The following is a 15,393-nucleotide window of genomic DNA, read 5'->3' as shown; positions in this document are numbered from 1 at the left end:
AAACTATATTACAAAATTGTTTTCAAATGTTAATTTTTAACTATAACCGTAATAATCATGCTGACCTATTGTTTCACTACTAAAGTAGGTTTATTTTTTTTTGTTTTCTTATGTTTTATGACAAAGGTGTATATTAGCGAAGAGATGTATATAAAACTGTTGCTTAAATATTTTATATATTTTTTAAGCTATTAGTAAAATCAAACTATAACTTCTATTGATTTTTTTCCTTTCATTTTACCTAACATGCAACAAAAATTGTCATGAATATGTGTGTAACACAGTTGCGGAGTCCTACTCCGTGCACGACCATTAATGTTAATTTTTGCACGCGACCTCCGCAGGGTTAAATTAAAGAAAGTGTTATATAGCTAACATTGGTTCATTCTAGATTATAGAGCAGCATTAATAAAGAATATTTCGCACCAATCTTGTAGGCATAATTAGCAGTGTAGTGAGTGTTTTCTGCCTGTAGACTTCTGTAACGAAGCACAGGCACATCTAGTAATTAATATGTGTAGCCTCATGAAATGAAGGATATAGTGCGTAGTTAATACAGGTACTAAAAAATATTAAAATATACAATACATAAAAACCAGTAACTTTTAATCAGTTTCACTTGCACAAAAAAATAATTATCAGTATTGTACACAAAACATTACATAATGAAATCTCAGAACACTACTGTTTCACAAAGCCATTTATTACACTTGGGGAGTTTCATTACACTACTGTACTGTCCCATAGAAATCCCACGAAATACTTCTTTTTTTTTCTTTTTACAAACTACTGAGCTGTGCCATATTTTCATTTAATAACAAAAACTGAATTGAAAAGGTTGTGAATGACCAAAATCTCAAGTAAGTATGGTAACACTGACAGTTTCACAGCAGCATAGTTATTAACTGTTTTATCATAGTCCTGTTGAATAATTTCTTTTAATAATTGTAATAATCATTCTCTAATCTATATAATTAGCAGTTCAACTCTACACAGGTATAAATCTGTTTATATTTGTGCTTGTAATTTTATTGAAAAAGAAAACTATTTGTATTGTGAGAAAACATAACAATGAACTATAATATGGATGTTGAGTAGCAGGGGTGTACACAAAAAAAATTAAGGCAATTGTTTCTCTTGAGAGTTCAATTGTATAATTTTTTTGAGAATGTTACCTAAATTGCAGTAAGAAAATGTTGCTTGATGAGAAACTGCAGACAGAGCCTGTGTGTGTTAGAGACTGCAATGCAATATTTTCAACCTTTGGGGTGCACAAAGACCTGGTGAATAAACAGGATGTGTTAAAGTGGACTGAATGTATCGTAACTAGCCCATATTGATGTAAAACTTGATATAGAAAGCATTTTTGAAAGAATTGCAGAAAAGTAGAGTTAGTGATGAGTTTGTGGCCTGAACTAGATTGTGTCTGAAGATTATTCAGTACATTTTCTAGGAAAAATGACTAGGTTTTCTTAGTATATTTATTGTTAAATTTTAATATTCTTAAGAAACTAAAATTCCAGCAGGCAATATTCTTACACGGTTAAAAATTATATTTTTGCTGTAATAAGATTAGTTACTGCTATTATTAACTTCGAAAATTGACATTTTCCCTGTAAAGGTGAAGTTTAGGGGTAAAGAAATTCAGAATACCCCCACTTTATAGTTGGCAATCAGCAAGTCTCTTTGTCAGATATTCTGTATATTAATATATTTTCCTCTCACTTTTCATTTTTCAGAAATTTTACATACAATTTGATTGTCACCCTTACAAAAATGGCTCTACTCACCTATGGTAGATATACGCTAGCCTATCTGGATGAATAAATTTATGGAGGATTTTGAATGAGCACCTGTGTAAAAATATGAAAAGCAATTATACTTCCTGATTATATTACCTATGTAGTGAACTCACTAACGTTTTAGATAAAATGAAATTTTACCAATATTGTGGTGTCATTAAAGACTAACCAATTACAGATCCGCTGCTGTGATGTGATGTTTCGGGTAAAACAAATCTTTTGCACACTTCTAACAGTAAAATATACAATAAATGGCAGAGCTTGAGTGACCATAAAGTGACAAAATCTAAGAATCATAAAAAAAAAAAAAAATTTAGTGTTTGAAATACTTGTGGATCTAAACTCTTGTGTTTGATTGTGTGTGTGTGTGTGTGCGTGGGGAGTGGGGAAGGAGGTGGAAATGTGTGGTTAATTGTAATAATAAAATTTTTGGGAGCGAGCTACAATTTGTCTTTGGCTTCCATAAATAACTGTAGGCATTTGAATTTTGAACTGCAATTGGTGATGCACCTGCTACATGCAATATTAAGTTGTTTACCATTATGTATTCAAAGGAAGGTGAATTCTCTAAAATATATTATAGATATCAAATGGTAAGTTTAAGTTAGCATCATTATTACTGTTAATTATCTGTATGAAGTAACTAATTACATGTAATTTTATGGAGACATCATTAAATAAAAACTATATTACACTAAGAGCAGTACTGTCACTTTTAGAAAAAGGCAAAGTGATGTTTTGTGCGTATAAGTCACCTGAAACAGTTTGGTATCGTTCCCCCTCTTAATTTTTAAATCCACCCATATTTTGACAGTACAAGAGGTCTTGATTTTTGTTCAGGCTTCTATCAAATAAGGCTTATCAGAAAACTTTATAAAAAATAATCACAGAATTGTACACCCCTGAAGTGCTGCTGTCAAAAAATGCAAACGGTTTCAAGCTTGCTACAGCCCTACATCATGCATACATTTTTCTTTTATCTTTTAATTGGATAGTTGTAGTTAAGACATGAACTGAATGCATTTTTTTTTAAATTCAAGTTATAATAAAAATATTTTGTAATTTACACAAGCTTTTGATATGACATGATGATTATTGTAATATATTTTTCAATTGCACAGCTTTGTCTTCTGGTGTTACACAGAATGTTTGTTCTTTCTTCGGTTATCATTGTTACACTTGAAACCAAACTGAGTGAAAATTGCCTATGAACTTGGAGTGTAATTAAGTGCAACAATAATTTCTTTAAGGCATCCGCCTGGTCAGAAGTGCATTTGTGTTGGTTAGGCGGGATGATAAGTACAGCGCACTCTGGTGCTTCTAGCACGGTGTCACCTCTAAGCTCAAGGCTCACAGTTTTCTCATTGTGCATAGGACAACTATGATATTTGAGCGGTAACCATAACAATATATTGAGCAGATATGAAGATAAAGGTGTAATGCAAGTCCCTTGAGTACATTCAAGTAAATGCTTTGTTTTAAATATATACCACTTTGATATCTTGAGCAGTTTTCCAACCATGTGGTGTTTTCCGAAGCTCTGCACACTGAATGTGTTCCCGGGTAGGCGGGAGCCTAATTATATGTAATGTAATTGGTACAAGTAATTGAATTTCTTGCAATAAATTGCACTCCGTGATGCTTGCTTGATATTATATTACAAAAGGCAAATATACCTCTACTTATTGTAGTTAGTTTACAGAATATTCAAGGAATATATTTATTTTGAGTGATCTTTCAAGAACTTTATTTATTTTACTGTATTTTGACGTGAAACCACTTTGCTGAGGGGGCTTCAATTTATGAGCGTTACGGAGATTCAGATCGCTTGAGGGGAATGGTTAGGTACGTGGTGGGGGAACCGGTAGAGGAGGAGAGTGCGTTTGTGGCGATGCCACTCTAACGCATACGGTCGAATGGGAAGACTGCAAGTGAAGGGGGGATAGGTATGTAGCGGAGCATGTTATATGCTAGTTTAACAGCATAGTATATACTACTGATTGTGTTTGTCTACTCCTGTTTTTGTAACGGTGACAATTGACGCTTCCATATTTCTTTCATTTTATGTGAGAAATCTACAATTTATGTATTCATGTAGAAAAAAGTTATTGATTTGTGTAACTGAATTTATAATTATCGTTCATTTTTATATGGCTGGTTTAATCAAAAATGAAAATAATTTCTCTCTCTCTATACCTAAAATGCAAGAAGATTCACATCTGTTCAGCGTATATTTTTTTTAATTGTGTTATTTTTTATATCACTCACTGCTTTATCCATTATTGTTCATGCTTTTAATGATGCTTAAATGGTTACTGCAGAGATAATGTCAGGAAGGGTGATGCACACTTCTGTGTTGACAGCTAAAGAAATGCTGATGGCATATGTAGTGACCAAATCGAGCCAACTTCTTCCAAGTGTTGCCTTGCATTGGATTAAGTGCAGCATATAATACAGTGCAGCGTAGCCAGTACCTCATACATTAAGTCGCGTGTTGTGGGCGGGAAGAGAGTGATGCGGGATATAAATAGTGGGTGGAAGGGAAGTTATTAACACATCTGCGTCAGCAACGTAACTTTTCTTTTGCATCCTCATCCATGACTGACCAAACAATTATAAAAGCTTTTCATTCAAAATTGGTTTGCTTTACATCCCATGTTCACTGGTGTTTTTCTCTTAGTTTGGTGACGTGTACAACCATGTGAAAGAAAGAAATTTTTTTCGTAACATCAGTGCAATCTCACATTTTATTCGCTATTGAATAATCAAAGTAAAACTTGACCCAATCATATTTATTTAGAAATTTGAATATGGGTATTAAATGAAATAAAAATTTAATGTTTTCATCAAAGTTATGGAATACATATTAAATCTCAGTTTAATTACTATTACTATGGTCTAAAAGGTTATTACAATGTCTCATGTAATGAAATCATATTCTTATTGTATTATTATTTTACTGAAATAGTAATAACATGCTTTAAACAATTAGCAAATGTTACATATGATCGATTTCTGTATTAATTTCATAATAAAAATAACAGGCAGCTGGAATAATAATCACGCCTAAGTTAAATAAAGCGAAAAAAAAAAAATTAAGTCAATTTTAGTTTCAATAAAGTCAATTTTAGTTTTAATAAAGACAGTAATTGTTAACTTCTTTTCCACTCCTTAACTTTAAAAGCATGGTAGGTACATTTAGTGTGCATCATTCTCGATATTCAACAATATATTTACTGTTCTCAAGGAAGCATACATTCAACTTGACATCATACACACACTAACACACTTCTAACAGAGATAAGATGGCTCTCAAAACTTCACCCGAATCTTGGGTTAGGTCATTTATTTACAATACAATATATACATATTAAAAAAACTATTTTCTTTATTAAAACACTCACAACCTAAAATTCATTCAGTATAACAGTAAATTACTTTCCTTGATAGAATAACTGTACAATATTTATTAGTTTATACAATGTTTGTTGTTCTCTGTCAAAAATTTTCACACTTTACACAACTGTCACGTTTTACAGTGTTAGGTACACTTGTTCATCACACATATAAAACACCATACTGAGTCAAAATGAAATGTTTTTGCAGTCGCACTTAGAGTTACAAAGCACCACAAGGTCTCTTTTTAAAGTTAGGGCAGACGAGGCGGTTAGTTCGGGACACGGATTTAGTGCGGTGGAGGCAAGGGGGCTGATATTAGGTAACAATCACTTTTTTGGCTGGGTTAATCACATCGGACACAACACCGTTAATTTACTTAACTACGGATTGATTTATTTACAAAATGCTTTACAAATAAATGTATCAAATTTCTCTGCTCTGAAAAGCCTGGCGGAGGAATCGTTGGCGCTGGCCGTATGTTTCCCCCCTCTCTCCGGCCCGTGGCTCGCCACGCCACGGGGGGACGATAAATGCAGCGTGTCTTACAGGAGATCCGGCAGGGTGTTCTTGGGCGGACGAGCTGGCTTCTGCTTCTCGACTGCATCCAGAGACGCCTTCTTGTAGTTGATTGGTCCGTAGGAACGATAATCGACGTCTGCGTAGTCGAGGTCCGAGTACTGTGGTCGGAAGGGCTGAAATAATCCAAGCCTTGCATTAAACTTAGCTAGTAGGCAAGTCATTCTACGATAACAAGCATTTGCAACTAAGTTTGTAATAGTTGGTTTGCCACTAGAGTTCTGTGAAGGTGTAGATAGAACTAGTTTTTCATCACACATGTAAAACACCATACTGTCTCAAAACATAACCCCTCTGCAAAAGTAAATAACCTTTACTTTTGTTTCTTAGTGGTTTGGAAAACCAGGTAGTATGAAGCATACACAAGTATTTTTTTTACTACAAATTTTTTTCTTATTAGTATTTTTTCATATAGAAAAATTATGAGTTTCAGTCTGTTTTGTGTTCCTCATTTTCACAGCTAAAATTATCTGCTTCAGGGACAAGGATCTAAATGAAGTGTGTAAAATCCATGGTCTACCTTGCTTAAGTGTTTAACTAGAGAAATTAAGGTTCCAGATCGTATGACTCTTAGTTAAGCTTTGTATAAGTGAGGCAATTTAGTTGTAAAGTTATGTTAGTTCTTTTAACAGGGATATTTCGAGTATACTATGAGTGGGGGAGTGAAATAATTGTCATTTGTACTTAATTGGGGTCTTGATACATAGAAAAAAATTTTCAATAAAGAATACTTATTGATATTTTTACTGCTTAAAGGATTGTATTTAAAACATAATGCAACATATCTAAAACTGAGAGGGTGGAACAAATGAAGGTTGAGAATTGTACACTTTCCCTCCCCCTTCTCTTGTTTATCTCTCCCCGTTTCAAGAAAATTACGCCCAGGAAAATTGCACCCTCGTTTAGAAAGTGGGATAATTGTGCTCCTAAGAGAATAAAAACAGCGCTTGGTGGTATGTGAAAAATTCTGCCTGGAAAAATTGCGCTCTCACATAGAAAGTGGGATAATTTACATAACTTGGTGACTGCCATTTGAAAATTGCAATGTATGTAAATCTAAAGTTGGTTTTAATCTCAGTTTAGAAGCTAGAGATGTCCTTTGTCATTAATAGTTTATATATATATATAAATTTTTTTTTGCTAAAATATTTTGTCACACTTGTTTTTACATAGCTTGTGACTGTCACTGACATGTCATTTAATTTTTTGAATGAAGGCGAGACTCTTCAAACACTTGAAGAGGTCCTTGGACATAATTTTTCTGTATGTTTGCAAAACTTTGGCAATTTGCTTGTCCAGTTTTTTGTACAGCAGCACTGTCTTTGATACTGCCAAACCAAGAGTAGCCTTATCACATTTGTTGCCAGTTTATTCCAATCCCTGCTTCAGTGCCTTCAGAACGGTGTAGCAATTTGGGTCAAGATGAACTTTGTTCTTAAGCTTATTGTTCCACCCTTCGACAGTATTGTTTGTTCAATGGTCTGCATCTTCACAGTGCCAAAATCAACGTTAATGTTCGGATCATGCAACCATTGGTGCACAAAGTAGTCAAAGAAATGTTAATTTCTGTTCTCCTAGGGACTCAAGAGGGAGGGGGAAAAACTTTATTAATTTTATTTTGGAGGAATTATTTATGTTACTTAAATACTAAAGTCCATGGGTTAAACTTTCTTTTTTTTTTTTTTTTAAATTGTATGAAAGAAATAAAGTTCAGTATTTGAGACCATAAGTTTGTAAATATTCCATAGCTAATGTCTGAATTATTAAATTTTTTTTTTGCAACTGCATCCCTCTTCGTACGACAGCCCCTCTTGAAAAGTCTTCCTGGAGTCACCATTAATAAAAAAAAAAGTCATGCAATTGTTCGTATTTATGATGTCTGCATGATCTTTTACGGCTTTAAAATAAAGTTTAGCAAATATCTGGAGAGAAAATTTGTGACCCACAACAAATGCAAAGGTGTTATCAGAATAAATTGACAGGAAACTCCCTTAATTTATTAACAGTAATAACAAGAAAATGGAATAAAAAAACTAGGTGTGTGAGATCGAATCTTGCATGCAACATAGAGATTTTGAATTACTATAAGAATTTTTTATTGTAGACAACTGACTGAATAAGGCATACAAAAAATTTTCACTATACATCCTTATAGAGAATGGGAGGATTGAAAATAATCAATTTCCCAGATAAAATCTTTTACTGAACAAAAAAATTTAAATAGTAAAACTTAGTTGGGTGTTAGTTTAACTGCATCATTTACTTTTAATTATTTATTTCAACACCGTATGATCAACCATGGGTGTCCAGTATCATAACAGATTGTGAGAGATACTAATTTATGGAATGACAAGAGGCACATCCATTCTAAGCACGTTAACTAGTGGCATAACATATATATCTTCGAGCATTCAGTAAATTTTAAGTAATTTAGAAATACTGTTCAAAACAATTTCCTTAATTTTTGGGTGACATAATTAATAATTTTCATTGGTACTGTAGCTAATAATTGATGTCTGTTATTATCTTGGTCTCCAATCTCAGTAATGCACTATGTACAGTTAAATTTTTTAATTAATCAGAACTTTGACTAACCAGGAGTGTGACAACCAGAAGCTAAGCAGGTAAACATACAGATATTGGTCTACAAATTTCCTAATGACTTTCATCGGTGGTGCCTTCTTATGTGTATATGTATTTAAGTCACTAAGGTCTGTCAAGAGAATAGTTAATTACAACATTCTTAGTTTTAAAGCCAAACAGATATTACTGCTCCAAGAATCACTCTTATAATTTAAGAAATTTTTATTTTGTAAGATTTAGGCTGCCCTATACATATAGTACCAACAAACTTAATTCTTATATGTATTCTATAGACAAACAATTGTCAATCTAAGTAAACATGTTTGCTGCAAAATAAAATTATTTAGGTCTAATGGCAAAATTTTTTTTTTACCAATCTATTACGCTATACAAAAATACAGTAATGGTCTTATAAATATATAGTTATATGCCTATAAACAAACTATTATACACATTACTCCATGATAGTAAATATGTCTGAAAAAGGTACACAACAATAATTAAACGTTAGACAAACATAAACCGACAATATATTATCTGTTTAGACAGTGTCTGCTGTTGATCCAGTTCTTAGCATGGAAAAGAATGGTTAATTATACATGAAAAATTGCAACATGCTTATGAACTGCACATTTGCTATGTACAGTGTAAATAGTTAACTGTGCTCACCATAAAAGTAATTATTACATAGTAATGAAATAATAGTAATTTACATACACGTTAACTACACATAAAAATGTTTCTCATGCATTGGTCAGTTGCAGAGTATGGTCAAAGTGCTCAAAATTCTAAAAAGGGATTGAACTAACTTTTTTTATTATTGACATAGGTATCAACAAAACTTTTTAAACATTAATGTATTGGCTTGCTCCAGGGTTGGCTTGTTTAAACCACAATGGTTTACACTAATGTTTAAACCAAGTGGTTTTTTAAAAAAACCAAATGGGTTTTTAAATAATGTATTTTTTTAATGAAAGGTCTGATTCCACTATAAATAGCAGCAAATGTTAGCTCATTAATGTTTATTGTGATTTACAGGAGCAAAAAAATTTATATACTAATCAAAATCTTATCATTTAAATTATCTGAATAAGTTGTAAATTATACACAGCTAAATTCTTTTGTAAAATTAAATTAATTAGTCAATAATGTAAAAAAGAGGGTATAAATAAATTTATTATTAAAAAAAATTCCTATTCTGTGGGAAATCCCCAAATGTACTGTAAATCCCTATTCTGTGGGAAACACCCATTCCTTGGAGAATACTCTTTCTCTGGTTAAGTCCCAGTCAGATGTGCAGATTTGCTGGACTTCAGTTCTATGATGTTATAAATTTTCTGGTTCAACATGAGTGGCAGAAAGTGGGATGTTGTATGGCCTTCATTTGAGCATACTGATAAACAAACTAACTAACAAAATTAAAAAAAAAAAAAAAAAAAAAAATGGTTTAAACAAACAAAAAAAGATGGTTTAAAGAAACCAAAGAAAACGTGGTGTTTGGTTTTTTTTTAAATAGAAAACATGGGATTTATTTTCCAACCCTTGCTTTCTCATAGTCACTCTCTAACATGATAAAAGTGCAGGTTGTGAATGTATAAATGAGAGAAAAAAATAATTCATCAGCCTAAAATTGTTTTTTTTCTGTCTACCACCTTCGGAAACTGTGCAGCTGGAGAATACATAATCTATTAGGTCCTGCCTTATCCAATCCCTCCCCCTCCTCCCTGGATGTACAAATATGTCTAATTGAGCAATACTGTACGGAAAGACCATCAGAGATCTGATATTGGGGGTAGTATTTAGGGTCCCTTTAAATTTTGGGTGGTCATAAATTTGAGTGACGCTAAATTTAAGATTGTGTTATATTCAAGAAAGTCTTGTATTGAAAGCTGTTTTGTATTAGCGTATTTATGTTGGATAAAATTTAAGGACAAAAAAAATTAGGAATTCCTAATTTTGATTTTTTTGTGCTCTATTAGTAAAATTCCTAATGTTAAACAGAGGGTTTAGCCATGACTATCATGATTGATATTAGCTACAAACACTCAGAATTTAAATTTTTCTTTGGTTGTATGGAAGCTATTTTAGACATTTTATACTGTACATGTAAAGTTAATTTTTTAATTCATGCTCTGTTGCAGCAGGTAATTAGTTAAACATAAATGGTAGTACTGAGACAGTCTCTAGACAAATATGGTGGAACTATACTAATTTTAAATTTCTTTTGTATACCTCTTAATACTTGGACCACTTCCTTTAAAAAATGTATGTAATGCTGGCTTTTGGTTTCTGCTCGTCCTGTTGAAAATAATTCAGAACAATTTTATCCTTTTTAACATTCAATTTTTTTTGACAGTATGTACAACATTAACCAAACACACTATGCCGCAGTTATAACAAATTCATTCCATTATGTATAATATAGTTTTGTTTCCATCCCAAATAACATTTAAAAATATTATTGTTAGTTACAACAGATTTAGACATAAAATATGAATTGAAGTTTCTATACAAAAGAGATAGTAACTACATGTCATTTTGGGTATTTGTTTCACATAGAAATGTTAAATTTAAAAAGAATTTACAATATCTTGACTAATAAAGTAATAACTTAAAGTTTGATGATAGTCTGACCAACTATTATTTGCACTGAAAAACTTTTCAATGACCAGCGAACCTGAGAAGAAACCTATCAATGCAAAATCAAGTAACCTTAGTAATAGTTTGGTTGGGGAAGTAGGGGGTGAAAGAAATGGTATAGGAAACTAACTATAGCTATGGCTCGTTTAAACTTGTTAAAATAAAAACAAAATTTTGAACAGAAAAAAACCACCAAATTTCACAATTGTGGATGTTATGGAAAGGAAGTTAAAGTTAAATGTCAGATAAACTTATAACACTAATAGTGAACAAACTGAATCAGTATGAAGGTGATTCACTATTTATTTTAAATCAGTATACTAACAACCATATTTGTTTTTATGAAAGCTTGTTTGTAATGTTATCATTTAAATTATTTCTGATTGGTTATCAAAAAATTAATATTCAAAGTGAACTGAGGTACCTAATGTTTTGGTTGCTTTAAAATCTGTGATCATCTTCCAAATAAGATACTAGTGATTTACTACAATGAGGTTCAAATGAATCATCGATGACCTGGGCCCTATGCAAGGGGGACGGAGATGTTGGGGTAGGGTAAATGTATATATCCCCCACCCCAAAATTAAAAGCAAATCTATCATCCCCACCAACAACTGGACAGAATTTAAACGCAAACAGTGGAAAAAGTGGTTCTTGCCCATCCTCCCAACCCCCTCCCTCAAATAAAATTCCGCGTATGCTCCTATTGGGAACATTCTTTGACTAGGACATACACAATGTCAACAGATATTTGTACCAGGATGTGTTAGTTAAAACTCTTTTAAGAAGTTTTGAGCACCCACATATTTTATGTCAGAAGGAGCTGTTGTACATCTGCCTTGCTCGTGATGGTTGGCATCACTGATAACAGGTGAATGTCAGTTCCGGTTATGGCGCCTGTATGTGTACCACGGTGAACGGACAATAAAGAATATTAAGTGCTAACTACATGCACTTGCTTATCTACAACTTAAACCCTATGATCTCAAGTAAAACATGGCGCAGTCGTGTGGAATTGTGTTCATATTTCAGTTCGTCCATGTTCGTTGGATTTGTGTGCTATAGGTGATATAACCTGTAGGTGTGCGTTTGTTTGTCGACACGTGTTTGTCGGACGTCGGTGGTTAATAGTGAATATCGAACAATGTTGTTGACAGACTGAATCGTATAGTTTTTTTCTGTTTGTGCCATGGCAGGCCTCAATCTTGTAAAGCTCCCTGACTCTGTCGACTTGGAGAGTCCCACGGCCCGAAAAGACTGGGAAGTGTTTGAAGGAGATTTTGAAAATTATTTAATCGCAACGGGCCAGGATGAGGGCCCAGATAAGGTTAAGATCGCCCTACTCAAAAACATGTTAGGCTCCCAAGGACGAGCCCTTTTCGAAACTTTCGACATCCCACCGGAGGACAAGCTTGTGTATTCTAAAGTAAAGGAAGCGTATCGCGTGTTCGTGGCACCAAAAACAAATCCTTTGTATGAACGGTTTGTTTTTAACCAGCGTGTGCAACTTGAGGGTGAGACTTTTGATCATTTCTTGACTGATTGCCGCCGCCTGATTAAAACATGTGGCTATGAGCGCCCAGTTTCGCAGGAAGAGAATATGCTGGTTGACCGCATCGTCCAGGGCATCAGAGATTCGTCCGTTCGGGAGTCTCTGCTGAGGTTAGACAATGCTACTCTTACTAAAGTTGCTGCACACTGCCGTCTGATGGAACAAAGTCAACAACAAGCAAAGGAGATTCAAGCTCGGAGTTCTACTCACGATAGTGTAAGTTGTGACTTTGTGTCCACTAAGGATAGGAAGTCGTCACGCCCAAGACAAAACAGCAAGTTTGGTGATAACGGTGAGTACAACTGCTCAAGGTGCCAGACACAGCACAAGGCCAGACAATGCCCAGCATATGGAAAAAAATGTGCCAAATGTGGCATTATGAATCACTTTGCTGCCTCGTGCAGAGTTCGGAAAGTTCGGGAGGTAAAAGCAAAGCATTCTTCTAGTGAGAGTCTATACTGTGATGCGGTGACAGTCAATTCTGTGTATCCTAGAGGGACTAGAACAACCCACATCAATGAGTGGAGGGAGCGTATACTGATTGAGGACAAAGCAGTGAACATAAAATTGGATCCCGGTTCTGAAATAAATATTTTGCCACTCAGTTTGTTCAGGATGGTTGACAAACAGTTCAAGGTCAGGCCAACATCCCTAAAAATTGAGGTTTGGGGTGGGACCATTCTTGCAGCAAAAGGAGTAGTTAATTTGTGTTGTTCTGTCAAAGGCCAAGAGTCTTATGTTGAATTTGTTATAGTTGACTCTGACAGCACTCCTTTGTTAGGGCTACAGTCTTGTGTTGACTTCAATCTTGTAAAAAAGGGTTCACTCAGCTTGCCACGAGGCAAAGGACAGATTCATTAAAGAACACAATGAAGTATTCACTGGTTTTGGCTGTTTCCCCCAAGTATGTAGAATTAACATTCGCGACCATAGCAACCCTGTTTGTAAGCCTCCAAGAAGGGTCCCTAGAGCAATCAGACCTGCGTTAAAACAAGAACTGGACAGACTCGAACAGAAAGGCATTATATGTAAAGTTGACAAGCTCAGTGCTAGCGCTTGGGTGAGCAACCTAGTTGTTGTGGAAAAGTCAAGTGGGAAGTTGAGGTTATGTCTTGATCCGACTGACCTCAATAAGGTGGTGATTCGAGACTACCATGAAATACCGACATTGGAAGAAATGTCCGAGAAGCTCACAGGGAAAAATTTTTATTCAGTGTTTGATCTTAAGGAAGGGTTCCACCAAGTGCAACTAGATGAAGACTCGTCTCACAAGTGCTGCTTCTCGACACCATTTGGGTGCTATCGCTATCTACGCATGCCATACGGCATTGCCAATGCCCCAGAAAATTTCCAGAAGTTTATCGAAGAAAACTTTGCCTCTATTCCTGGAGTGGTGACGTTCTTCGATGACATCCTCTGCACAGGCGAAACAGAAGGTGACCATGATATGTGTGCTCAGCAAGTGGTGGAGCGTGCAGCCAGCCTTGGCATCAAGTTCAACCCAGATAAGCTTCAATATAAGGTTTCCGAAGTAAGGTATGTGGGCCAGATCTTCTCCGCCGCAGGCATGTCACCTGATCCTGAGCGAATCCGAGCTCTAACTAGTCTACAGGCTCCCAGCAATCGCAAAGAACTTCAACGTACTTTGGGGATGTTCAATTTTGTTCGCTGTTATATTCCAGGTATGTCTAGTGTGTGTTCCCCATTGTATGAACTTCTTAAAGCAGATGTAGACTGGTTGTGGCTCCCGTGTCATGAAGAGGCTTTTTGTAAACTCAAGTCGCTCATCACTAGTGCCCCTGTTCTGGCAACTTTTGATCCCACAAACCAACTTGTTATACAGTGTGATGCATCACAGAGTGGGCTTGGTGCTACTTTGTTTCAGGAGGGCCCAAAGGGTCTCCACCCTGTGCACATTGCCTCCAGGTCCCTTACAGCAGCAGAAAAGAGCTACTCCCAGATTGAGAAGGAGCTCTTAGCAGTTTCTTTTGCCTCAGCTAAATTTCACTACTATATTTATGGTAAGCAGGTCCTAGTGCAATCTGATCATAAGCCACTTGTGAATGTTATGGTAAAACCAGTTCATCATATAGGCTCAGCACGCCTTCAGAGGTTACGTCTTAAACTGTTGAAGTATGACCTAAACGTTACTTACCTACCTGGTAAACTCATGTATTTCGCAGACCACCTGTCGCGGTCATATCTTACAGACAAGGTATTCGACGATCCTGCAATGGTTGAGGTAGTACATTCCGTCAGTAAGCACTTGCCTATGTCAAACAAACGCTTGCTTCAGTTCCAGTTGGAAACAACTAAGGACGCGGCTCTCTGTCAAGTGTCCCAATTTTGTCAGTCAGATTGGCCCCCCTACAGTAGAGTTCCTCAAGTATGCAAACCTTATTACAAAATGCGGGATGACTTGTGTGCTGAAAGTGGTTTAGTCTTCCTCGGCGATAAGGTTGTTGTTCCTGAGGCTCTAAGACCATATGTTCTACAGCTGCTTCATGAAGGCCACTGTGGAGAATCGAAGACCAAGTCCAAGGGCCGTCAGTTGTTTTACTGGCCATCTATGTCAGTTGATATTGTGCAGTTCATTCAAAAATGCTCTGTGTGTGAGAAGTTTCGCCCAGCCAACTACAGACAGCCCCTCTGCCCACATCCCATTCCAAAGCTGCCATATGACACAGTAGGTGCAGACATTTTTGACTTCGCTGGGAAAGATTATTTGGTTCTTGTGGACAAATATTCCAAATGGATAGATGTGTGTGAACTTCCCAAAAAGACTTCCTCTGCCGTCATCAGTGCCATGCAACAAGTATTCAGCACTCATGGTCTCCCACG

At 35.3% G+C, this 15,393-nt stretch overlaps 1 protein-coding gene across 1 annotated transcript in view; it reads right to left on the bottom strand.

Moving 5' to 3' along the window:
* Positions 1–589: 589 nt before the first annotated feature.
* The window catches only part of LOC134546245 (hemicentin-1), a 505,078-nt gene continuing 490,274 nt past the window's right edge, over positions 590–15,393 (bottom strand). The window contains exon 21 of the mRNA XM_063388969.1: positions 590–5,893. Within this exon, the coding sequence (XP_063245039.1) occupies positions 5,744–5,893 (150 nt within the window). The 3' untranslated portion in view covers positions 590–5,743. The remainder of the gene's footprint in view (positions 5,894–15,393) is intronic.

This window comes from Bacillus rossius, chromosome 1 (genome assembly GCF_032445375.1).
Source record: "Bacillus rossius redtenbacheri isolate Brsri chromosome 1, Brsri_v3, whole genome shotgun sequence".
Lineage (NCBI taxonomy): Eukaryota > Metazoa > Arthropoda > Insecta > Phasmatodea > Bacillidae > Bacillus > Bacillus rossius.
Note: the sequence above shows the minus strand (reverse complement) of the source record. Positions and strands in the feature narration are given on the sequence as shown.